The sequence below is a fragment of the Carcharodon carcharias genome, chromosome 10 (assembly GCF_017639515.1).
Source record: "Carcharodon carcharias isolate sCarCar2 chromosome 10, sCarCar2.pri, whole genome shotgun sequence".
NCBI lineage: Eukaryota > Metazoa > Chordata > Chondrichthyes > Lamniformes > Lamnidae > Carcharodon > Carcharodon carcharias.
Window position 1 is genome coordinate 72,698,076 of NC_054476.1, and position 27,405 is coordinate 72,725,480.

Genomic DNA, 27,405 nt, shown 5'->3' on the forward strand with positions numbered 1-27,405 from the left:
TGAGGACTGCTGGAGACCAGACCCATGCTGATCCTGATATTAGGGGCTATGGACACACTATTTCTTGTGATATTTTGGTGACATGCCTTTAGGAACAGCCACAAAAACCTGCCAGAGATGCAGAGACAGTCAGGAGAACATGTGGCAGAGATGTCAGAGGCTATGCGCAACATCGAGCGAACAGTGGAGAAATCCATCCAAGCCATGAGTTATGTCATGGCTCTGGTGTGTAAGCGCATGACTCTGTGAAGAGTCAGGTCTAGCAGAACATTCAGTGGCTGTCAGATATGTGTTTGGACCTGCATTCCGTCGCCCTGGCCATGGGATCTTTACACCTTTGGTTAAGTGAGAAAGGGATGAGGCCTCTTCTCCTCCTGGAGTCAGAGAGGTGCTATCATGCACCAGAAGGGAGGAGTGTCATAAATTCTCCTCAGGGGTGTTATCTCAGGGTTCTGCAGGGGTGAACTGCTTCTTCTCCTATCCCAGCCAATGACCCGAGTGCCTCCAGTAAGTGGGGCCCGTAGGGTGCACCTGCACCTGTGCAGGAGACCCTCAGCAGGCCAGAGCCCTCTTGGCAATGGACTCCAGAGGGTGGTTGCCAAGGTCATCTCAGGCAATGGGGCATAGAACTCAGCAGGCTGCCTCCACCTCAGCTGCAGATGTTGGGGTTGCACTAAGGTGTCATGGTAGAAAACCAAAGTGAGAAACCTTTTAATGGCACAAAGGTGGTACAGGTGTCCAATCATTCTCAGAAATTGTAAATTTATGTGTAATTTTGAGCACTTTATTGATGTGTGGTGAATGGTCATGTTGGGACTTTTGGAACTGGATAGGGACTTTTAAAGGCTTGGTGCTTCATTGAAACTCAATGATGGCTGATGGTCAGGGTTATGGACACGATACTTATTGGGCAGCCTCGGAGGTAGTGGCAAATCTGAGCTTCTAGACATTTGGTGGGTTCTTGTCTGTCAACCTTTGTTCGGTCGAAGGGTGGAACCTCGCTAGCAAGCCATATGTTGCTCATTCCCTTATCACCCCTAGAAGCTGTTGTCTCATTAGCATCTGCAACTGAGGCATTCCATATTTTTCAGGTGAATGCAAAGAGTTCTTAGCTAGGCCTTGCCAGGACTGGAGCGTGTGTCACTGAGTCAAGAGCGACCTTCCTCCCAATCAGAGGTGCGTGAATCTTTGATGGGACAATGCATGTAGGTTTGCTCATGAAAAGAGCCTGAAACCTGCTTCCCTCAAGCGTGCCAGAGGTTGTAGACCTGTAGGTTTGTCTGGAGGGAGCATGTTGCATATAGTGGCACTTCCACAATGACTTTTCTTCAAGCAGAAATCAAGAGATTTTACAGGGGCCTCACTGGCTAAAATTCGGCCCAATGAGAGTCTCAGGGGCCTGTCTGGTGTGTTGCTCCATCACCCTGGCATCTGCAGCTGGAGAAGCACCATGTATCACCTCAGGGCCTTCTGATTCTCCCCCTTCATCCTCATCTGAGGATGAATCCAGCTCCTCCATCTCCCTGGCTGGTAATTCCTCACCTCTTTATTGTGCTAGGTTGTGTAAAGAGCAGGAGGTCACAATGATCAGTGTGCTGCATACTGTACAGCGCTCCACCTGAGCAATCCAGGCAGTGGAACTTCATCCTCAGCGTCCGAATGTCTGCTCTATTGTTGTCCTTGTTGGGGCATGGGTGACATTGCACCCCTCCTCTGCTGGGCTTTGTGGGTTCCACACAGGTATCATAAGCCAGATCTTCTGTAAATATCCCCTGTCCCACAGGAGCTATCCCTGCAGTTGCTGAGGGGGAGCAAACAGGTGGCAACTGAGAGTGAGTGAGGATGTAAGAGCCATGAGAGCTCACTGGGAAGTGAGCACACACTACAGGATTCGTCTTCAGTGGTTACAGCTGCACACTGATGGAATTCAACCCCTTTCAATTTATGAATGAAGCTGGCTGTTCCCAGAGAGCTCTCAGTGCCACATGTGTGCAATCAATCATCCCATTCACTTGGCGAAATCCAGTGATGGAGCCAAATCCAATAGCTCTGTCTTCCTGGCCCCCAGGGTCGCCCAAAATCATCGGCCCTTTTGAACATGGCATTGGTCAACTCCTTTATGCATATTTGTGTGGCTGGGAGGTGTCACACATAGAATCATAAAGTCGTTTATGACACAGAAGGAGGCCAATTGACCCATTGAGACCATGCCGACTCCTAGTGGAGCAATCTATACAGTCCCACTTTCCCGCTTGGTCCCCGTAGCCCGGCAAGTTTATTCCCTTCTCGTGCACATCCAATTTCCTTTTGAAATTATTGATTGTTTCTGAATCCACCACCCTCATGGGCAGCACATTCCAAGCCATTTCCAATCACTGCGTAAAGAAATTCTTCCTCTCATTCCCCCTACAACTCTTGCCCAAAAACTTTAATCTGGGTCCTCTAATCCTTGCACAATGATATCATATGCCCCAACATGTCCCGTGGATCTCTGGAACGACCCAGTGATGTAGAAGTTCAAGGTAGTGGTGACTTTTAAGGCAACTGACATAGGATTGCCTCCCATTCCACAGGGTGGGTTGAAGGTCTAAAACAAAAACAGAAAATGCTGGAAAAACTCAGCAGGTCTGACTGCATCTGTGAAGAGAGGAAAACAAAGTTAATGTTTCGAAATGTTAACTTTGTGTTTTTTCTCTCAACAGATGCTGTCAGACCTGCTGAGTTTTTCCAGCATTTTCTGTTTTTGTTTCAGGTTTCCAGCATCCGCAGTATTTTGCTTTTATATGGGTTGTAGGTCTTCCTGCAGCAGCTGACATTGACTGACTGCTGTGATATCCTCAGCTGTCTCTGATATTGCTTCTCTGACATTTGTAGATAGTTACTCCGTGTGCAGTATATTTGGTGATGCGCTATTGCTCACCATCACATTAGCCCCTAGTTGCCTGCATCCTGACCACCCTTTGTTGTTCTTTTGGCCCTAGCTGGGCCTGGCACTGGGCCATCCTCTGCTGGTTCCTCTCCACCTCTGCCACACCATCAAAAACACTGGGAACCACGAGATCCATTCTGTCAGCCTGAAGTGCACTGTGGGCAGAAGACCAATAAAGATCTGGTCAGCAGAGTCTATTTCATCCTTCTTCCTGACTTGATGACTGCAGACCAATGAGGAGCCCACTGCTGTGCATCGACCACACCCTGGTCTCCAACCACCCCACTGTGGCCAAATCCTCCTTGGGCTGATCTTCAACTCTTCCAACTGACACAGCTATGTTCCTGGCTGCTCCCACTCTGACACTGGAGCTGCAGGTCATCACCCTGCATCGTCCCTCAGTCACCTTTAATCTTTCCTCCATCACCCTCAACCCTCCTTCCATCCCCTTGCCGTCTGGGATCTTTGAGCCGTCCAACACATCCTTGATCAACTATCTATTACCCTAGAGCTTCCCCTCACCCTGGATCTGCCCCCACTGTCACCCTCGAGGCACCAAATGTCATCCTCGACCTTCACTCTATCACACTTGACTGTCCCTCGGTTACCCTCGACCTGCCATCAATCACCCTTGATTTCCCCTCTAACGTGCTTGAGCTGCCTTCAGCAGAGGTTGACCTTCCCTTTGCCATCCAGATCCTTCCCCACCACCCTTCTTAGCGTCACCACAATCCGACCTCCCTCTGTCAGACAGCCATGCCTCGACCTCCCTGTACAGCCACAACCTGCGGTCAATGCACCAGCTCAGCGTCCTTTTCTCTGGTCCAACAAAGTTCTCCATATAAGAAAAACAACTCCTCGTCACTCCAAATCATCTGATGAAGTTACGTGTTACTTGTTTGCTGCTGACTTAATCACAAAGGTACAATTTAATCTGGTGACCGTGTGTCTTAATGAATATGCATGACATACTGATGCATTAAAAATAGGTTCCCGCTGCTTGCCATCAGGTACCACAATCTGCCTTTAATCAACCGCCAACTTAATTCCCAACTTTCATCCTACTGTTGGGAAGCTGACATTCTTCCTTTCCCTCCTGCATAGTTAAGTGTCCCTGCCCATCTCGTTTTCTGCTCCTGGGAGCTTCACTGGATTCGGCCCAATAATCTGGTAGAACATTAACAGCTACTTGGATGAGCATGGAGTAATAAAGGAGAGCCATTTTAGATTTGTTGAGGGCAAATCATACTTGACTAATTTAATGGAGTTGGTTGATGTGATAAGAGAAAGAGTGGATAAGGGCAGTGCAGTTGATGTTGTTTGATAAAGAACCACACAATAGGCATATCAGCAAAATTGAAGCCCATGGGATAAAAGGGGAAATAGCAGCACAGATACAAAATTGACTAAGGGATAGAAAATAGGGAATTATCTGTTTGTTCCTGACTGGAGGAAGGCATACAGTGGCATCCCTCAAGTTTCAAGAATAGGACCACTGCTGTTTTTGATATACTCAAATGACTTGGACTAACAGATACATGGCACCATATCAAAGCTTGCAGATGACAAAGAATTGGTAATAAACAGTGAGGAAGATTGTATTAGACTTCTAGAGGACATAGACAGGCTGGTGGCATGGGCAGATACATGGCAGATGAAACACAATGCAGAAAAATGTGCAGAGATGCAATTTGGTAGGAAGAATTAGAGAGATAGTATGCCAAATTGTACAATTTTACAGGAATAGAGAGGTCTGAAGGTGTTTGGGCAAAATCTTTGAAGGTCGGAGAATAGGTTCACAAAACAATTAATCATATGGGATCCTGGCCTTTATAAATAGAGGCATCAAGTACAAAAGCCAGGATTTTATGCTAAGACTATGTCAAACACTAGTTCAGCCCTAGCTAAAGAATCATGTCCATTCTGGGCACCACACTTCAGGAAAGATGTGAAGGCTTTGGAGATAATACAGAAGAGATTTACGAGAATGGTTCCAGGGGTGAAAGGTGGTTATGTGGATAGGCTGCAGAAGTTACAGTTGTTCTGCTTAGAGCAGAGAAGGCTAAGAGAAAATTTGTGTAAAATCATTAAGGGTTTAGATAAGTAAATAAAGTGAAACTGTTTCCGATGGTTGAAGGGATGATAACTAGCGTGTCCAGTTTTATGTTGATAGGCAACCAGAAGTAAAAAATGTTTTACGCGATGAGTAGGTAGGATTTGGAATGTATTGTCTGATAGGGAGGTGGAACAGTTTCATGAGTAGCTTTCAAAACAGAATTGAAGCAGGAAATATTTCAGGGATATGTGAAAAGAGCAAGGGTTTGGGACTAACTGGATTGTTCTTTTAAAGAGACAGCACAGACTTGATAGACCGAATAGCTTCCTGCTGTGCTATTCTATCATTCTATGAGCACTAGTGGATGCAGATTAAGCAGAAACTTAAGAAGCAAAAGGGCATATTTGATTTGAAATCATATTGGTTTGTATTTTTTAATCAATATAATCTGGTGTTTATGAAAGAGCAAAATATATTCTATATAGAAAAAACAAGATATATTCTCACTTTACCTTAGAATTCAAGATGGTTTTTTTATATTTCTGAGCACCTAGTTATGGAAACCTGCTAATTATTGTTTGATCAGGATTTTAGACAATTAATGCTTGAAAGCAGACATTTTAATGACAGTGAGCCTAGGGTGCAATTGCATTTAAATTATATGGTTCACTTATGGCTGTTGGTTACGGTATGTCTTTATTTCAAACGCTATCAAGTTATCTTCAGGAACTTGCACTGCATTTCTGAGTTAAGTTAGCATTGTGAGAGATATTAAAGAGTGTTACACTGAGCAGTGTAGGAGATATTAGGAAGTGCTTAATGAGTGTGGGGGACATTACAGTATTACAGAGAACAGAGTAAAACATATTAGCGTATTGGAGTGAGCAATATGGGACATATTAGAGGCTGTTACAGTGAGCAAGAATCAGTATATTAGGAAGTTACAATGAGCAGTGTAAGGCAATAGAGAGCACTACATTAAGGGATACCATGCTAGGAAGTGTTATAATCAGCAGTGCAGGATATCTTTTTTTATTCTTTCTTGGGATTTGGGTGTCGCTGGCAAGGTCAGCATTTGTTGTCCACCCGGAATTACCCTTGAACTGAGTGACTTGCAGGATCATTTCAGAGAACAGTTAAAAGTCAACCACATTGCTATCGGTCTGGAGTCACATGTAAGCCAAACCATGTAAAGATGGTAGATTTCCTTTCCATTCTTGGGATGTGAGCATTGCTGGCTGGGCCAGCATTTTATTGCCCATCCTTAATTATCCTTGAAAAGATGGTGGTGAGCTGCCTTCTGAACTGCTGCAGTCCCTGTGGTGTAGGTGCAACTGCAGTGCAGTTAGGGAGTGAGTTTCAGGCTTTTGACCCAGCAACAATGAAGGAATGGCAATAAAGTTTTCTCCCCAACCAGTGGAGAGTTTTCCCTCGATTCCCATTGACTTCATTTTTGCTAGGGTTTCTTAATGTCACACTTGGTCAAATGCTGTCTTGATAAAGGGCTGTCACTCTCACCTCACCTCTGAGTTCAGCTATTTTGTCCAGATTTGGACAAACACTGTAATGAGGTCTGGAACTGAGTCACCCTGGTGGAATTGAAAATGAGCACTGGTGAACATGTTATTGTTGAGTCAGTGCCGCTTGATAGCACTGTTGGTGACATCTTCCATCACTTTGCTAATGATTCACAGTAAACTGATGGGGCGATAATTGGGCAGGTTGAATTTGTCCTGCTTTTTGCGGGCAAGACACACCTGGGCAAATTTTCAAATGGTTAAGCAGGGGCCAGTGTTGTAGATGTCCTCAGGGCTGATAATCTTTGCTACATTCAGTGCCTTCAAATGTTTTCTTGACATCACGTGGAATGAATCGAATTGCCGGAAGTCTGGCATTTATGATGGTTCGGACCTTGGAAGGGAGCTGAGATCATCCACTTGTCACTTCTGGTTCAGCCTTGTATTTTGCGCTCACATGCTGGGCTCCCCCATAATTAACAATGGGGATAATTGTGGAGCGTCCTCCTATGATAAGCTGTTTAATTGCCCCCACCATTCATGACTGGATGTGACAGGGCTGCAGAGCTTTAATCTAATTCATTGATTTCATTGTTTCACGTGCAAGTAGTCCTATGTTGTAGTTTTACTAGGTAGGCATGCTATTTTAGGTATGCCTAGTGCTGCTCCTGGCATGCTTTCCTGCACTGTTGGGTGCACGTTGTGATTGTTGGAGGTCAATCATCTCTGTCCCAGGAGTTCCTAATGGTAGTGTCCTAGGTCCAACCATTTTCAGCTGCTTCATCAATGATCTTCCTTCTATCATAAGGTCAGAAGTGAGATATTCACTAATTATTGAACAATGTTCAGCACCATTCGTGACTCCTCAGATACTGAAGCAGTCTATGTACAAATGTAGCAAGACCTGGATAACTTGGGCTGACAAGTAGCAAGTAACATGGTCGCCATATAGGTGCCAGGCAATGACCAACTCCAACAAGAGAGAATCTAACCATCGCCTCTTGACTTTCAACGGCATTATCATCGTTGAATCCCCCACTATCAATATTCTGGGGATTGTCATTGACCAGAAACTGAACTGAACGAGCCATATAAATACTGTGGCTACAAGAGCGGGTCAGAGGTTAGGAATCCTACAGCAAGTAACTCACCTCCTGACTCCCCAAAGCCTGTCCACCATCTACAAGGCACAAGTCAGGAGATTGATGGAATACTCTCCATTTGCCTGGATGAGTGCAGCTTCATCAACACTCAAGAAGCTCAACATCATCTGGGACAAAGCAGCCCACATGATTGGCACCCATCCACAAATGTTCATTCCCTCCACCACTGAAGCATAGTGGCAGCAGTGTGTACCATCTACAAGATGCTCTGCAAAACTCACCAAGGTTCCTTAGACAGCACCTTCCAAACCCACGCCCACTACTATCTAGGACAGCAGACACAAGGGAACATCACCATCTGGAAGTTCCCCTCCAAGCCACACACCATCCTGACTTGGAAATATATTGCTGTTCCTTCACTGTCACTGGTCCAAAATCCTGGAACTCCCTCCCTAACAGCACTGTGGGTGTACCTACGCAATATGGACTGCAGTGGTTCATGAAGTCACCACCTTAAGGGCAATTAGGGATGGGCAATAAATGCTGTCCGAGCCAGCGACACCCACTTCCCATGAATTAATAAAAAAAATCTTCTCATTGAACCAGAGTTGATTCCCCTTACTTGATGGTAATGGCAGAGTGAGGGATATGTCGCAGCATGAGACTACAATTTGCGGTTTAAAGCAATTCTGCTGCTGCTGATGGCCACAGTGTCTCACGATTGCCCGGTTTTGAGCTGCTAGAATCTGTACTGAATCTATTCCATTTAGCACAATGGTAGTGCCACACAGCATGATGGAAGGTGCCCTTTGTATGAAGATGGGGCTTCGTCTCCACAAAGACTGTTCAGAGGTCACTCCTAACAATACTGGCATAGAAAGCTGTTCCTGTGACAGGTAAATTGGTGAGGAGAAGGTCAAGTAGGTTTTTCTATCTTGTTGACTCCCTTATCACTTGCTGCAGGCTCAGTCTGGAAGATATGTCCTTTAGGACACTGCCAACCTGGGGTAGTGGTGCTACTGAGCCACAGTTGCTGATGGGCAATGAACACCCAGAATATATTCGGTGCCCTTGCCACCCTCAGTGCTCCTTCCCGGTGGTATTAAACATGGAGGAGTACTGATTCATCAGCTGAGAGAGGGCAGTAGGTGGTGATCAGCAGGAGTTTTCCTTACCCGTGTTTGACCTGATACCAGAAAACTTCATGGGTTCCAGGGTTAATGTTGAGGAGCCTCAGGGCAAATCCCTCCTGACTGCACACCACTGTGCCCCTGCCTCTGGTGGATCTATCCTGTCAGTTGGACAGGACATGCTCAAGAATGATGATGGAGGAGTCTGAGACATTGGCTGTAAGATATGATTCAGTGAGTGTGACTATGTCAGGCTGTTGCTTGCTGAGTCTTTGGGACAACTCTCCTAATTTTGGCACAAGCTCCCGGATGTTGGCGAGGAGGACTTGGGACAGGGAGTGCATTTGTTGTTTCCAGTTTCTAGGTTGATGCCGGATGGTCCATCCAGTTTTATTTGTCATTGACGTCTCTGCAGCAGTTTGGTAGAACCGAGTGACTTGCAAGGCCGTTTCAGAGTCAACCACATTGCTTTGGATCTGAAATCACATGTAGGGCAGACTGGGTAAGAATGGCAGATTTGCACTCCTGAATGACACTGGTGAACCAAATGGGTTTTTACGGCAATTGGGTAGTTTCATGATCATTATTAATGAGACTAGCATTTTATTCAAGATTTATTAATTAATTGAATTTAAATTCCCTCAGCTGCAGGGATGGGATTTGAAATTCAAGTCTCTGGAGCATTAGTCCTAGCCTCTGGATTACTAGTCCAGTTACATTACCACTATATTGCCATTCCCATATGTCAGAGAATGTTACAGTGAGAGGTGAGGGTCGATCAGTATTACAGTGAGGAATGTAAGGTATGTCAGATAGTTTTAAAATGACGCAAGTCAAGTATGTCAGAGAGTTGTAGCAAGCAGCATAGGGCATATCTGAGAATGTTACGGAGAGCGGTGAGGGTCTTCGAGAATTAGAGTGAGCTGTGTAAGGTATGTCAGAGAGTGTTATAGTGAGCAGTGTGGGGTATGTCAGAGAGTGCTACACTGACATTACTAGGGTATGTCAGAGTGTGTTGGAGTAAGCACTGTTGGATCTGTCAGACACTGTTGTTGGAAGCAGTGCAGTATATGTCAGGGTGTGTTACAGTGAGGGGTGTGTGACATTCAGAGAACTGAACAGGGTCAGCACGTTCTTAACAAAAATCTGTTTTTTTAAAAGTGGAGACCTCTTCATTGTTTAGGTTTTTTTCTTCTGTCTATCTGTTTTAATATGATATTTCTACAAACATAATATTACTGATTATATGATATAGAGGGTTCAGTAATCTAATAATCTTATTAGGGCTATTCATGGCTGTGCTGGGTGCCATTATGCACAACATAAAACAAGTGTAGGCTTGCCAGCAGTTTAATTACCATAACATCTCCAGCAGCTCGTCTCCAACTGCCACATCTCATTAGATAACTGAGGAAATGTGCTAGCTTTTTGATAGCTAACAGGTGTAAAGTTTTTGTGATTTTAATGGGTTCAAAAGGCAACAGGATGATGAAATAAGCATTTACCCATGATTAACAATTGTGTAGCTTTTAAAATGTGAATTTTCCTCCACTGCAAATCACTTACAATGTGAGAATTATTACTTTTTTAATAATAAATAACTGCACGGCTGTCCAAAATGAACATGAAGAAAGCAATGACAAGACTGCAAAAATCTCTCCTCTAGGTGCAGGATGTTAGCACTGGCAAAATGAAACAGTTTCTATTTTGGACACCAAGGGTTAATGTGACCATTTTTGTTTATTTATGCTAGATATTCTCTTGGGTTCAGTGTTACCAGCCCTGCCCATTAGGGGGTATACTGCTAGAGGGTACTTAGAAGGTTTTCACCCCACCAGCCTCCATATTCAAAGGGTCATCTGCTGCTAATGAGGCAGCGCCAAGTGCCTCGAAAAGCCTTTCGGAAGGAAACTGAGGAAGTCAAAGAGGGAAGCTGTAGGCTTATCGAAGTGGGGTCAAGTCTGGGATGGCAGCTGAAGAGCAGGAAGTTTGAGGATACTAAAGGGTTAAGGTAGGGATTTTGGAAGGCAGAATACCCGGGGTGGGGCAAAATGAAAGAAGCATAATGACAGAAGACAGGGATTTGGGAGGAGTAGAGAGAAAACAACAAATAGGCAGTAGAATAACAATTAAGCGGGAATATTTGTGATGGCCTCAGGTTCAACTGATAGTCAAAGTGTGCAAAGGAATAGACACAGGGAAAACTTACATTGGCCTGTTTACATAGCATTAATCGGAATTATAGAACCATGGGACCAAGGTCTTAGGGCTCAGATGTTGGTTTACGGGGCCTACATTGTCAGCATCTTGTTGTATGGCTGTGAAACATGGACAACTTATAGCTATCAAGAAAGGAAGCTCAACAACCTCCTTCACCTTTGCTATTTATGGCGCAAGCTAGACATCTCATGGGGGGACAAAATCACAAATGCAGCAGACAAATCTCCCAAGTGTGTTGGCACTCATTAAGCAGAGGTGACTTCAATGGCTCGATCACGTTCACAGGATAGAAGACGGCTGCATACCCAAGGATATTTTGTATGGTGGGTTAGCTGGAGCCAGAAGACCAGTAGAATGCCCAAAGCTCTGCTCCAATGATGCTTTTGCAAGCATGATATGAAGGTCTTTACATCAATTTTTGCACCTTGGTGACACTAACCGATAACAAAGGAAAATGGCAACGTCACCTGTAGGCCATGTACACCACCACAACGATCAGTGACTACAGAGGCTTGCAAACTGGTACCAACACTAAAAACAACAACGAAAATGAAACCTGATAACCACTTCATATGCAGCACTTGTGACAGAACTTGCCTCTCATGGATTGGTCTCTTCAGCCATCAGCAAAAATGCATCACATATAGCTACCAATGGATTTCATCATGTCCATCATTTTACTGAGATGGAAGGATAACAATGATGACAACAAGAATTATGGAATGGTTGTAGCACAGAGGGAGCCAATTTGACCCATTGTGTCCATGCCAGCTTTCTGCAAGGCCAATGCAGCTAGTCCCACCACCCCATCCTTTCCCTCTAGTCCTACAATTTTTTTTCTCTTCAGCTGATTGTCCAATTCACTGTCACCATTGGGAGCAGTTTCTCTTTATCTGTGATTTTGAACACCTTTATCAAATCTCCTCTCAACCTTTGCTCCAAGAAAAACAACCCCAGTTTCTATGTTACTGCAGGGCCTCACTCCTGGATCCATTTTTGTAAATCTTTTCTGCACCCTCTCTAATGCCTTCACATCCTCTCTAAAGTGCATGCCTAGAATTGGGCACAATACTCCATTTGAGATTGAACCAGTGTTCATTATAACTTGAAACATTAACTCTGTCTTTCTCTCCACAGATGCTGTCAGACCTGCTGAGTTTTTCCAGCAACTTTTGTTTTTATTTTTGCTTCAGATTTCCAGGATCTGCAGCATTTTGCTTTCATTATAATTCCCTTGCTTTTGTACTCTATGCTCCTATTTATAAATTCCAGGATCCTATATGCCTCATTAGTCGCTTTCTCAACCTGCCCTGACACCTTGTAATGATTTGTGCACATGCACCCTCAGCTCCCTTTACTCCTGCACCCTCTTTGGAATTGTATCCTTTATTTTACATTGCCTATCTTCATTCTTCCTGCTAAAATATATCACTACTCACTTCTCTGCATTAAATTTCATTTGCCACCTGTCTGCCCATTCCACCAACCTGTCTATATCCACTTGAAGTTTATTATTATCTTCCTCATTGTTCACAATACTTTCAAGTTTTGTATCAATCGCAAATTTTGGAATTGTGCTCTGCACACACAAGTTTAGGGGTGGAATCGTTTGGTCCCGTTGCTGGCGGGCATCATAGCGGGTGTGAGCGGACAATATGGTGAGAAGGCCTAAAATCGGTTTTACGCTGTCGTGAAATCAGTTTGCGATCATCTGTCCCACCCGTCAATGGCGGGCTATGTTTCCCTCCACTGCATGCCAGGAACCTAATGTGAGTACTTTAGCATCTTATTATAAACCCTGCTCACTGGCATCATCCCCCCAACACTGGATCATTTGGCGACATATTTCACAACTGTACATAAGCGATATGCACTTTGCGAGCTGCACCTTGCTTAGGACTTTGAGGTTTGTTTGCCTACCTTGCTTTAGGCAGCACTCAGTCATCAGCACCAGGCTTCACAGGCAGCACCACATCTCTTTTAAGGGGGGCCCACAGGCAGGTCTCTAACTACCAGACCAGCCATAAGGTGGGGATGGCTTTTCAATGGCTGCAGAGCTAGTGTTTGCTTGGGGAAGAGGGAGAAGCGGCCTCAGGCATGGGAAGAGGCTGCAGGTCGAAGGCTGTACTGGGGAAGGGGGGGTAACCCAAGGTGTGTGTGGGGCAGATGTTAATCTGTGCAAGTGACTTCAAGGTGGACAGGGCTGAAGAGATTGTCTCCAGAGGAGATGAGGCCATATGGAGATGTGAGGGTATGTGAGAGAGAATGGGTGGTGATGTCCCTTGAGCTGGCAGTGACTGAGGTATCAGTGAATATGTGATGGCCTTGTGAGTTTGGTGTGATGAGATGGTTGCCTTACCCTGGTGGAACGGACGAGATCATTCATCCTCTTCAAGCATGGGACGGTCAACCTCTTCTGTGCAGCACTGGCACTGATCACCACTGCCGCCACCTCCCAAGCCGGAGTGGTGAGATTGTTGGACCTCGTGCGGCCAGAGCAGGGGTGGATCACATCATGGCGAGGCTCCAAAAGGCATTCCAAAAGGGTCTGTGAAATCTACTTGGTTTGCAAGGCCTTAATTTCACTGAGGCAGTCCTGGGCTGCAAGCATTGAGAACTGTGTGCGTGACTGCAGTTTAGATGTGGCACCAAGGTTGAGGAAAAGTTGAGATAACAGCGTGGCGGGATTTTCAGAGGCCGCCCACCAGCGAGATGGCGTGTTTCCTGTGGCTGCATAATTAATGAGGCGGGAAGGGGATGATATGGTGCGAAAACCCACCTTTGAGGCCCGTGGGTAAAACGTCAATTTTCCCACCTGCTATCACACGGAGTACAAATCTCAACCCAAGTGTTTATTCTCCTTGCATGACACCAGTTCCACCTCCAACTGCTTGGTAAAATTCCACTCAATGTTCTGAAGAATTCTGGATACTGTTAAGTGGTAATCATTTGAATAATTTTAAACGGTGTATTTAGTCAGAAAATGGAGTGAAATTATAATAATCAAAACCTAGTCATGAATGTCTACAAGTAACTCAGAGCCGGAAGTGAACGCAGATTCCGATCTGTATTTTATGACACTGAGTGAAAATCTAAACAGAACTCACTCAGGAAGAAGGTGTCCCTGGGATCGGGTTTGAGCATGTCTGCAGCATGCAGCTCTCTGTGTACCATCTTGTGACCTCCTGCATGACTTGCAAGGGTTTGTGGGATATGATCAACGCTGTTCATCTTCAGTGATGATTCTTCTATGATTAAAAAAATAAATTTTCATACTCAGTACTTCTGAACTGGAAACATAATTTCTAAAGTAGGTTTAAGGACACAGAAAGCAGAAGTTATATGCAATTAGAGAAGTCAAGCTATTCAGTCATACTCTATTCCATGTGTGCTGTAGGCCTGTCTGTCACACAAATAGATATTGACGACTTAGTTCTGTCCTTTGAGTACCTGTTGCACATAGAGAACAGATCAGAGCTGCTTGCTGTCATTCAGGGGTCTCTGTTTAACCTGAATATTAGATTCTGATTGATGTTTAATTCCCTCCCTTCTTCTTTCCTGAGTGCAGTGATAGTGAGGTACAGATCCATAGCCTCCAACAGTTCCTTGTTACCTTGTGCAATGGCCAAACAACACAGCGACTTCACAAATGATACTACTGCAGGAGAGCACCACAGCCATACTGGATACTCAAAGTGAACTTTAGAGTCACTCGATAGTTACCAGGTGAGGGAACTTTGGCTGACATTTTGGCCCTGATACTTAACAAGACATTCAATGTGACAGTGATTGGGGCGATCGGGAGGGGGAGGTTATGGATGGCAAATTGTAGAATGTGTTTTAAATTTTTTCTCCAGGTACCCTCCCTGACAGCCAGTCTAATTGGCAGAAGGGCACAGAGGAGGAGAATCTACGTCTAGTGGTGAGTGGAGGAGGGAGTGATCCTGGTGGAAGGTAGAGTATGTTCAAGGGGGTTGACTTCTCTTAACTGCTCGATTTCCCAATTAAGGCCAAGGAAGCCTGTCCAACATTAATTAAATAAAGAGACCATTCTAAAATGGAGAAATACAGCCTTCTTAAAATCATTTATTGATCAACCCACTACCTGAGAACAAATTGGTCAACTCCACTAAAATTGGAAGTGGGCTGGTTCAAGGCGGCCTGGGTTCTCATTTGAAGTTTAAAAAATTTGAATTTCCCACTCCACACAAACCCACTGGCTTTTGGCAGTTAAAATTACCCTTCTTGACTTGTAGCCCATGGACTAAGTATAGTCCTTACAGACTGAGATCATCCGCCTCAACATAAGAGTGGAGACTGAATGTTGGACCTTGGAGTCTTTATGGCTGAGTACCACACCACACGATGCATTTTTACCCGGTACACCCTGATAGAGTCTGACTGCCCTATGGTGATGGCAAAAGATGGGAACAATCAGAAAAAATCAATCAGAACTTCTGCAGCCGACAAAATTATTAACAGAAACAATGATGGATGGCATTTTAAATTTAATCTTTCAACACCACTGAGACAGGGAAATATTACTTTTTGCTGCAGTCACATATATAACTGTGTGTTGAAATGTCAGCTGAGCTATTGTCTGAGTTGCAGTCTGCTAGATGCAGTCTGTGAGATACGTTCCCCATAGGGATAAGGACTAAGTCATTTCTGAAGTAGAAACATTTCAGGGATAGTTCCAGTCAGTCCGCCAAACATCTTTTCCTTGGGTTTCCTGGTTACAAGTACTATAACCATTATACAATCAAGCATAATGTCATAATGTGTTGATACAAATAAAACACAATACAATGCATGGTTTAAAGTGTACATCTGTACATATAACATGATTTAAAAAGATGTGTGGAGTCAAAAAATCAACAAGTAAAATTCTTGTTTACCTAGGTATAAATTTACAGTGATATATGATTAAAAGCAATGTCAACCAATTTTCTTGGGGACAAAAATATTAATTTGAAGAGATGTTCCAAATTTACACAAGGGATGTAAAAACAGTGACAACACACAATTAGTGTAAGGTACTCAACTTAGTGTAACTGCTAAGTGAATAATAATCTTGCCAAACAATTAACAGAGGCACAGAGTTATATTATAGAAAACCAAGTAGTGAAGGATAGAACTGGAGCAAATCTTCGCATGCTTTTAAAAGTGCTTATTTACAGAGATACACAATTTTTTTTACTATTCATTCACCAGATGTGGGCTTTGCTGGATGGGTCAGCATTTATTGCCTACCCCTAGCTGCCCTTGAGAAGGTGGTGATGAGTTGCCTTCTTGAACCGCTGCAGTCCATGTGGTGTAATGTTCCACATTACAAGCATGCACCTCTTAACCCAACAACCACAGTTTTGGTCTGTTTCTATTTATAGGAGCACAAGTGGATCCCCAGTTAATGTTCATTTTCTGCATATAAGTAGATAAAATTAATACACAATTATCATATTCCTTTCTCTAATTAAAGATTTTATATGTACTAACCAATTGTCAAAATAAATTAAATCAAAGACCACCATATTCTGTAAAAATCATTAGATTGTGAGTGTCCCTCCTCCAGGACTCCTCGAAATTTCTTTGTGCATGCATTTCTTTGTGTGAAATAATCTGACAGTTGACGACTCACATCCACCCACATAATATTAGAGATTTCCTTTCTCTCCAGCATTTGTTTCAAGCCAGGAAGTCAATCTGTAACCTTTTCTAACTTGCACATATTTTAGAATGTACATTAGATTATTGTGAAACTAGCTGCACTGGAATACCCATTAGGAAGACTAACAGGTGAAGCATCGCTAAAAATGGCTAGCTTTGGGTCTATAAGGATGGTGACTTAAGTATGTTTTTATCAACATTTAACTTTCTTAATGTTCTATTGCCCTTAAAACATTCTTTGTTTTAAGGGCTTTCATCATAGTACTTAATTCCAACACATTAGGTGGAATTTTATGGCCCCATGCCAACAGGGCCAGGGTTGTAAGATGCTGCGAGCTGTTCAGAACTCCACTAACTTTGGTGGGACCATAAAATCCCACCATCATAAAATTTTGCCCATTAAAACTAGCATCTGGTCTCATCTGGGTGCCCAACCAGTTCAAATGACCAATCAATTTTCACAATTGCCCTGTTTCTTCTTTAAGTATACACATAATCTTTCTGTGATGAACTAGTGCGATTAACTGCAATGGGAGTAATAATCTGCAAATTGGATTGTCGATTTAAAGTTATTCCAGACTTGCTTTGCTTAATATCTAAACCAATATGTTTAAATGCTCCACAAGCCTGAGTCCCAATTTTAAATTCTACTCTAATCTTATTAATAACACATTTCTCAAATGCCACACTGCCACCCCATAAGAAATCATCAATATATACCAAAAAGATGCCGGAAAGCTTTCCTTCATGGGACCAATAAAACATTACGGGATCTTCTATTTGTTAAACACAACCTATTTTCAGCAAAACAGACTCACTTAAAGATTCCAAAACCTGGAAGCATCATTCAGGCCATAGGTGCATTGTTTACTTTCCATAGTTTCCCTTCTGCATCTGCTGCCTTTTTGCACAGTTTCTGAAACACTTCTCTGTGAAATATCATTCTGCAGAAATGGCGCTTTTATGTCGATTGATCAACACTCCCATGAATATGTGGCCAAAAGCGCTAAAAAATATTTTCAAGGTTACTTTCTCACAGTCCACTCTAACATCAATAATCACACAGTCACTCTTCAAACCCTTAGTAACCAGTTTCGCCTTAGTCTTGTAAGTTTAATCTGTAAGGACGTTTTCAGTAAACCTGTGCAACAAAGTTGATTGAACTTCATTTTGTATCTCAGAATAAACTCCAAACTCTTTCTAATTATCTAATTCCCTTTGATGGCAGATGAACAGGTATTTTGCATCAGTTTTCATTATAGAGGATACAAGTAACATCCCAGAAGCAGCTATAAACCAGGAAATGGAAGGGGGGAAGAAAGTCAGGAAAATTACAGTCACCAGAAAAGTGGTACTGAGTAAATTATTGAGAGAGTGGGCTGACAGGAGCCCGGGTTCCGATGGACTTCATCCTAAGGTCTTAAAAGAAATGTCTAGTGAGATAGTTTATGCATTGGTTTTAATTTTCCAACACTCCCTAGATTTGGGGAAGGTCCCATTAGATTGGAAGATAGCAAATGTAACTCCATTATTCAAAAAGGGTTGGAAACAGAAAGGGGGAAACCACAGGCCAGTTAGCTTAACATCTGTCATAGGGAAAATGTTAGAAGCTATTATTAAAGAAGTTGTAGCAGGGCACTTGGATAAGCTGAAGGTCATCAGGCAGTGTCAACATGGTTTTGTGAAAGGGAAATTGTGTTTTACCAACTTACTGGAGTTCTTTGAGGAAGTTTCGTGCTCTGGATAAAGGGGAACCAGTGGGTGTACTGTACTTAGATTTCCAGAAGGCATTTGATAAAATGCCCCATCAAAGGTTATTGCGGAAAATAAAAGTTCTTGGTATAGGGTGTAACATATTGACATGGATAGAAGATCAGCTGGCTAACAGGAAGCAGAGAGCAGGCATAAATGGGTCTTTTTCAGGTTGGCAAGATGTAACGAGTGACATGTCATAGGGATCAACGCTGGGAACTCAACTGTTTACAATTTATATAAATGACTTGGACGAAGGCATTGAAGGGATGGTTGACAAATTTGCTGATGACACAAAGATAGGTAGGAAAGTAAGTAGTGAAAAGAACATAAGGAAGCTACAAAACAGATAGATAGGTTAACTGAGTGGGCAAAGATCTGGCACATGGAGTTTAATGTGGGAAAATATGAAATTGTCAATTTTGGAAGGAAGAATAAAAGAGAAGCATATTATCTAAATGGTGAGAGATTGCAGAGCTCTGAGGTGCAGAGGGATTTGGGTGTCTGAATGCTTAAATCACAAAGCTAGTATGCAAGTAATTAGGAAAGCTAATAGAATGTTATCATTTATTGCGAGGGGGATTGAATACAAAAGTAGGGAGTTTATGTTTCAGTTGTACAGGGCATTGATGAGACCACATCCGGAGTACTATATTGGTCACCTACTTAAGGAAGGATATAAATGCATTGGAAGCAGTTCAGAGAAGGTTTACCAGAATAATACCTGGAACGGATGGGCTGTCTTATCTGGAAAGATTGGACAGGCTAGGCTTATATCTGCTGGAGTTTAGAAGAGTAAGAAGTGACTTGACTGAAACATATAAGATCATGAGGGGTCTTGACAGGGTTGATGTGGAGAGAATGTTTCCTCTTGTGGCAGGGTCTAGAACTAGGGGCCACTGTTTAAAATAAGGAGTCACCCATTTAAAACAGAGATGAGGTGAAATTTTTTTAATCAGAGGGCCATGAATCTTTGGAACTTTCTTCCTGAGAAGGTGGTGGAAGCAGAGTCTTTGAATATTTTTAAGGCAGAGGTGAATAGATTCTTGGTAAGCAAGGGGGTCTTAGATTATCGGAGGTAGGTGGAATGCAGATTTCAAGTTACTGTCAGATCAGCCATGATCTTATTAAATGCCGGAGCAGGCTCGAGGGGCTGAATGGCCTACTCCTGCTCCTTGTTCATATGTTTTGTCTCCTTTATTAGTTTATCCTCAAGTTCATTGGCAGCCACTAACTTCACAATCATAAGTTCTTCTGTTTCTAGTTCTGTTCAGAGACTTCTGCATCCTTTATTTCTTCATTTAATCCATTATAGTTGTGGCCTTGACTTTCATCTTTCTGTCTCCCAAAATTCCTTCTGCAAGATTGTCCTTTTGTACTATTGGAGGATCTTTCTCTGGCATGTGATCGTTTTCTAATGCAGGAGTTATCTTCGGACTCGCTATCAGAACTTACACTGCATTTTTTTAACTCTCCACTTTTTCACCCATTCTGCAGGTCCATGGATCTCACTTCTTGACTATAAACTTGACCATTCAGAGTAATTTAAACTTGCCTGAAGCCTTTCTTGCATGTCTCACAATTGTCACATCCTTCTGGAACATGTGTCACCCAAGTACCCATTCTGGACAAATGATCCACTGATGTGTTAGTTTTTTCAAGTGTGTCATGATCACGCACATTACCACTAGCCATATTCTGTTCCCTAGGGCCTTCATCAAAGAACACATCAGCGTTTAGGTACTTCTATCGGCTGCTAAGAGTACGAGATTTTGTAATTAATTTTGATTAATTGCAAGCATGACCCTGAACAGTTTGATTGCCACATTTGATAAGTACTCTCTTCCCATTATAACCTGGTACCTTACTAGGACCTTTCCAGTTCCTATTAACCCTCTCTTTTGTAGTATACCAAATCTCCTGAATTGATGTCTTTCTCAAATGGCATTCTACAATGCCTCAGTGCTCTCTGAATTTTCTCCAAGTCCTCAGCCTTGATGAATGCCTGTCCAGCTGCATGTAAAGCATTCAAATGACAGAAAAATAATTGAATGGAATGGACAAGGTACAGACCGTACCAATCAGTCCAAGCTTGCAAAACTCAAAACGCAGTGTCCAACATGAAATGTGATTCTGTGATTGGGCAACATTTGCTAAATAATCCTCAGCATGCAAAAATTTACACTGACAACCAATTTAAGATTGTCAGTTGGGCTCCCAGTATTGCGCATGTGTGTGTACTGGAAGCTACATATATTAAACACAAGGCCCTGTTCTTTGCAGACAGAAAGAACATGTACAAACATTGCACCTGTTTCAAACAAAATAAGTGATAGCCATTCGCTGATTCATTCCTTGGGCAACGGCTTGACCAATCAGAGTCAAGATGCCTAGTTTAAAATTTCAAGCAATGCTTGGCAGTTAACTGTCAGTCACCATTAACTGGTGCATTTGCCATAGCAACACCTCTACCAATCAGAGTCCACTTGCCAACCAATCAGCACTCCCTTCTCATACCAGTATAAAAGTGATTCCCCTGGCATTGGTATTCTTGCGATTGTCCTGATGGGTGCAAGATGAAAAGCTTCGACAAAATGACTTTTTCCAACAATACCCAAGTTCTGTACTATCAAATGACTATTTACTTTTACAACATTTTTAGTGACCCTTGTGTGTTGTCATTGCCAAGTCTAGAGAATGTAATTACTTATTCCTAATCTTGCATTGACCTGCACTACTTAGTGAATCAAGATAACATTTTAACCAATCTGTCCCATGTATTTTTGAAGTACAAACACTATTGACTACTGCAGAATTAAAAGGAGTCCATGATTAAAACATTCATCAGAGGACTAAAACTCCTTATGGCCGGTACAATTAGTTTTCATTCATCATTATCTTCCTCAGAATTCTCTTCATCATGTGTCATTTGGGGGTGGTGGGAGGAGAGGGGAAATCAGTAAAATCCCTCTCCCAACAACCCCCTTAAGTGATTGAAACTAGTCAAAGACACCAAACTCACAGGAACAGAAGAACATAGGAATAGAGGACTTAGGAGTAGGTGTGTGCCACTCAGCCCTTTGAGCCTCCTCTGCCTTTCAATAAGATCATAGCTGATCTGATTATGGTCTCAACTCCACTTTGCCATCTGCTCCTCCTGTAACCCTTCACACCCTTGTCTATCAAAAATCTAACTCTGCTTTGAATAAATTCAATGACCCAGTCTCCACTGCTTTCTGGAGAAGAGCATTCTTCATATCAATGACTCAGAAAAAAAATTCTCCTCATCTCAGTCTTAAACAGTAGACCTCTTATTCTTAAATTACATCCCGTTTCTAGTCTCTCCCACAAATAGAAACATCCTTCCGGTATCTACCTCCACATCCATCAGGATCTTCTACGTTCAATAAGATCACCTTTCACTCATCTAAACTCCAATGGGCACAGGACCAACCTGTTTAATCTTTCTTCATAAGATAAGCCCCTCAACTCAGGAATGAGTTGAGTGAACCTTCTCTGAAATGCGTCTAACACATTTATACCTTTGTTCAAATAAGGAGATCAAAACTGTACACAGTATTCCAGATGTGGTCTTACCAAGGCCCTGTACAGCTGCAATAAAACTTGTCTATTTTAAATTCCATTCCCCTGGCAATAAATGCCAATATTCCACTTGCCTCTGTGGAAGATGCCATTTAAAATTTGTTATGTATCAGGTCAAATTCCCACAGCTGCTCAACTTGCAAATGTGTGCACTCTGATTTAGAAGCAATGGATTACATGTTAAGGTGGTGTTTTTCATGAAACATTAACTGAATAACTGTTTATTAGAATATTTACTTATTGAATAAAGCAGCACCATAATTACAAACATAAAGACATCAGCTTTGATTCAATGGCAGCATTGTCGTCTTTGTGTCAGAAGTTTACATGTTTAAGTCCCATTCCAGAGACCTGAACACATAATTGGGGCTGATACTCCAGTGCAGCAATGGGGGATTGTCAGAGGTGTATTCTGACATATACTTGGATAAGATGTTAAACTGAGGTCCTATCTGTCCTCTTGGGTGAATGTGAAATGTCCCATGGCACTATTTGAAGAAGAAGAGCAGGAGTGTCCCCCTGATGGCCTGACTAATATTACTCTCAACTAGCACAACTGAAAACATATTATCTTGTCATTATTGCTGTTTGTGGGACCTTGCTTTCTGTGAATTATCTACTATGTATTCCTATATTACAACTGTGCTATGAGAATTTTTAGATTAGTAGAAATGAAATAGCTATAAGGCAGCATTTCAATAAAGAATTAATCAGTGACATGGAGGCATCTGGAGATCCACAGCTTTGATAGCTGACACATATTTATTCAGGTGGAACCCTTCCCCATGACAAATTATTGACTTCTTTTGACCTCCATCCTATGACAGTTTTGATGAAGGTCAGTCAACTGAACAATATTATTGAATTTCCCACCAGATGGCAGCAACATGTAAACCAGACAACATTAAAAGTAACTGTTGAACTCAAGCATGTCCGGTAATTGCTGTTTTCATTACAATTTGATATCTTTAGTAAGATCTATTTTGCCTCTGAGTTTGTACAGCATAACTGGACGAGACTATTCTGTGCAAAAAAAAACCTGGAAAAACTCAGGTCTGGCAGAATCGGCGGAGAAGAACAAAGTTGACGTTTCGAGTCCTCATGACCCTTCAACAGAACTAAGTAAAAATAGGAGAGGAGTGAAATATAAGCTGGTTTAAGGGGAGGGACGGGGGGAAGAGAGAAGGGAGGGGTGGTTGTTGAGACAAGCAAGCAGTGATAGGAGGAGTTAACCAAAAGATGTCACAGACAAAAGAACAAAGAGGTGTTGAAGGTGGTGATATTATCTAAAAGAATGTGCTAATTAAGAATGGATAGCAGGACAAGCAAGGTACAGATAGCTCTAGTGGGGGTGGGGTGAAATAAGACTAAAAGGGCATAAGAGGTATAGATAAATGATTGGTGGAACACATTAAAAATAATGGAAATAGGTGGGAAAAGAAAAATCTATATAAATTATTGGAAAAAACAAAAAGGAGGGGGAAGAAACGGGAAGGGGGTGGGGATGGAGGAGAGAGTTTAAGATCTAATATTGTTGAACTCAATATTCAGTCCGGAAGGCTGTAAAGTGCCTAGTCGGAAAATGAGGTGTTGTTCCTCCAGTTTGCGTTGAGCTTCACTGGAACAATGCAGCAAGCCAAGGACAGACATGTGGGCAAGAGAGCAGGGTGGAGTGTTAAAATGGCAAGCGACAGGGAGGTCTGGGTGATGCTTGCGGACAGACCAAAGGTGTTCTGAAAAGCGGTCACCCAGTCTGTGTTTGGTCTCTCCAATGGAGGGAACAATTCCTACGGAATGCTGCCAGGGGGGTGAAGGGAAGGTGTGTTTGGTGGTGGCATTCCGTAGGGATCGTTCCCTCCGTGACATCCTGGTCCACTCCTCCATCACCCCCTACTCCTCAACCCCCTCCTACAGCACCTCCCCATGCAAACGCAAGATATGCAACACCTGCCCCTTCACTTCCTCTCTCCTCACTGTCCAAGGGCCCAAACACTCCTTTCAAGTGAAGCAGCATTTCACTTGCATTTCCTTCAACTTAGTCTACTGCATTCGTTGCTCCCAATGCAGTTTCCTCTACATTGAAGAGACCAACCGCAGACTGGGTGACCGCTTTGCAGAACACCTTCAGTCTGTCCACAAGCATCACCCAGACCTCCCTGTCGCTTGCCATTTTAACACTCCACCCTGCTCTCTTGCCCACATGCCTGTCCTTGGCCTGCTGCATTGTTCCGGTGAAGCGAACTGGAGGAACAGCACCTCATCTTCCGACTAGGCACTTTACAGCCTTCCAGACTGAATATTGAATTCAACAACTTTAGATCTTGAACTCCCTCCTCCATCCCTACCCCCTTTCCGTTTCTTCCTCCTCAGAGGCGGTGCCCCCAGTGGAGACCACAACTCCCATTACCAGGGTAATGGAAGGCTGACTGATACCTGGAAGGGTCCACATGGTCTGAATCCTCCAGAGGCCTGGTAGACAGCAATGAGTCCTGAAATGAGGCCTGAAAATGCTAAAAAATGAAGCCTAGAACAGATATGATACCTTCCATTACCCTGGTAATGGGAGTTGTGGTCTCCACTGGGGGCACCTCCTCTGAGGAGGAAGACAGGGGCAGAAGGGAGAGGAGGCCGGGTATCCCAATGCAGCTTCCAGGGGAGGGGCCTGTGGGAAGAGAGGCGCAGGCACAAGGGGTGCAGGGCCAGCAGATCTGTCAAGATCAAATGAGCAACCAGCTGCAGACTGCTCCTAAACTCCTCACCACTCACGTTGGCAATACTGCTGAACCTTTTTATCCTGCCCTTGGATGAGTTTTGAGGAAATATCGGCTGGTCGCCTACCCATGCAACGAGCAGAAAATCGCACGCGCAATGTAAAATCAAAGACAATTGCATTATTTAGGGCCTTAAGTGGCCTGCTAATTAACAGCGGGTGCCGCTCTGGCACCCACGCACGCCTGCCGAGCGAAATATCACGAGTCTGCACGATGACATCGGGGTGCTCACCCAACATCATCACGCACTATTTTACTCGCGTTTGGGTTGGGTGTGCACCCGCTCAACGAGGGAAAGATCCTGCCCGTGGATTAAGCAGCTAGTGCAGAATAAGCCTGATTCAAAATATTGGGCAGGATATTTCATCCTGCAGGCAGGCACACAGCTGACCTGAACAGGAGTGAAATAGTGCGCGATGACATCAGGTGAGCGTCCTGATGTCACCGCGCACTCTCGCGATATTCTGCTCGGTGGGCGCATGCGAGAGGCAGCAACGTGCTCGCCAACAATTAGGAGGCCTATTAGGAACCTTAATCAATTAATTAAATTGAATTTTTCGCTGCCTGCCCAACCTGTCAGTTGGCAGGTGGGCGAATAGGCCAGATGGCCTCTCTATTTTTAAGAAAACCTCATCCACAGGCGGGATTAGGTTTCGGAAAGTAAATAAAAAAAACAATAACATTTTTTAAAACTCATTTTCCTCCTGTTCGTGTGGCCGAGTCACATGTGGGGACACGATGCCTTATTTTTGAATTCTTTATTTTTCAGGTTAAAAGTCTTTAGCTTCCTGAGGCAGCTCTGTGCTTGCAGTGAGTTTGCACCGAGCATACTTCAGCGCTCGCTCTCCTCCCGCCCGGCAGCGCTGAGGTTATCAGCACGCTGATGTTTTACACTGGTTGGCCGTTAATTGGCCAGCCAGGGTGAGAATGTGGTTGGGGCCCGATCGCAGGCTGTGGTCCATTGGGCAGCTGCTCCCGGGCCCGCCCGACGAGAGTAAAATCCTGAATTCACGTTTCGAATCCTTATGATTCTTCTTCGGAGCTAAAGAGAAGAAAAAATATAATGAAATTTATATGGTTTAAGGCGGGGGGAGCAGGTGAAGCTGGATAGAAAGCCAGTGATAGGTGGAGGCAAAGGAGAGATTGCCAGAGATATCATGGACAAAGGGGTGTTAATGGTAGTGGTATTAGCTAAAGGAGGTGTTGATGGTGGCATTTAGGTCAGAGAGCAGAATGTGATAATAGCAGGACAAGGGTAGGCACTCTGGAAAGAACAACGTGAACAAGTGGCAGATTGCCCTTGTAAGGGTGTGGTGGGGGAACGGGACGGTGGTGGGAAAAAAGATTGAAAATATGATAAATGGTGGGGATAAAACAATGAATAAAAATTAAAATAAATTAAAATAAAAATAAGTGCATAAAAAATTCAAATTAAAAAATGAAAAAATAAAATTAAAAAATGAAAATGAATATTGCAAAAAGGGGATAAAAAGAGGGTGCGAACGGAGGAGAGAGTTCATGGTCTGAAGTTGTTGAACTCAATGTTATGTCTGGAAGGCTGTAAAGTGCCTAATCGGAAGATGAGATGCTGTTCCTCCAGTTTGCATTGAGCTTCACTGGAACAATGCAGCAAGCCAAGGACAGACATGTGGGCATGAGAGCAAGGTGGGGTGTTGAAATGACAAGCGACAGGAAGGTCTGGGTCATGCTTGCAGACAGACCAAAAGTGTTCCGCAAAGCGGTCACCCAGTCTGCATTTAGCCTCTCCAATGTAGAGGAGGCCGCATTGGGAGCAGCGAATACAGCAGACCAAATTGAAGAAGATGCAACTGAAGCGCTGCTTCATCAGAAAGGAGTGTTTGGGCCCTTGGATGGTGATGAGGGAGGAGGTAAAGGGGCAGGTGTTGCTCCTTCTGTGATTGCATGGGAAGGTGCTATGGGTAGGAGATGAGGTGTTGGGGATGATGGAGGAGTGGATCAGTGTGTCCCGGAGGGAATGGTCCCTACGGAATGCTGATGGGAGGAGTGAAGGGAAGGTGTGTTTGGTGGTGGCGTCATACTGGAGTTGGTGGAAATGGCGGAGGATGATCCTTTGAATGCGGAGGCTGGTGGGGTGAAAAGTGAGGACAAGGGGGATCCTATCATAGTTCTGGGAGAGAGAGGAAGGTGTGCGGGCAGAGACATGGGAGATGGGTCGGACACGCTTGAGGGCCCTGCCAACCACAGTGGTTGGGAAACCTCGGTTAAGGAAGAAGGGAAGACATGTCAGAAGCGCCATTTTGGAAAGTGGCATAATTGGAACAGATGCGATGGAGGTGAAGGAACTGAGAAAATGGGATGGAGTCCTTACAGGAAGCAGGGTGTGAGGAGCTATAGTCAAGGTAGCTGTGGAAATCGCTGGGCTTGTAGTGAATATTGGTGGACTGTCTATCACCAGAAATTGAGAGGTTAAGGGAGGGAAGGGAAATGTCAGAAATGGACCTTATGAAGGTGATGGAGGGGTGGAAATTAGAAGCAAAACTGATGATTTTTTCCAGGTCCCGAAGAGAGCATAAAGCAGCACTGAAAGAGTCATCGATGCACCGAAAAAAAGAGTTGTGGGAGAGGGCCTGAGTAGGACTGGAACAAGGAATGTTTCATATACTCCTTAAAGAGAC

The 27,405-nt window shown here is 43.6% G+C and overlaps 1 protein-coding gene across 1 annotated transcript in view; it reads right to left on the bottom strand.

Annotated features, from left to right (window-relative positions):
- LOC121282846 (N-acetyl-beta-glucosaminyl-glycoprotein 4-beta-N-acetylgalactosaminyltransferase 1-like) overlaps positions 1-27,405 on the bottom strand; it is an 827,662-nt gene that overhangs the window by 127,555 nt on the left and 672,702 nt on the right. The window contains exon 10 of the mRNA XM_041196659.1: positions 14,063-14,203. Coding sequence (XP_041052593.1) covers positions 14,063-14,203 — 141 coding nt within the window. The remainder of the gene's footprint in view (positions 1-14,062; positions 14,204-27,405) is intronic.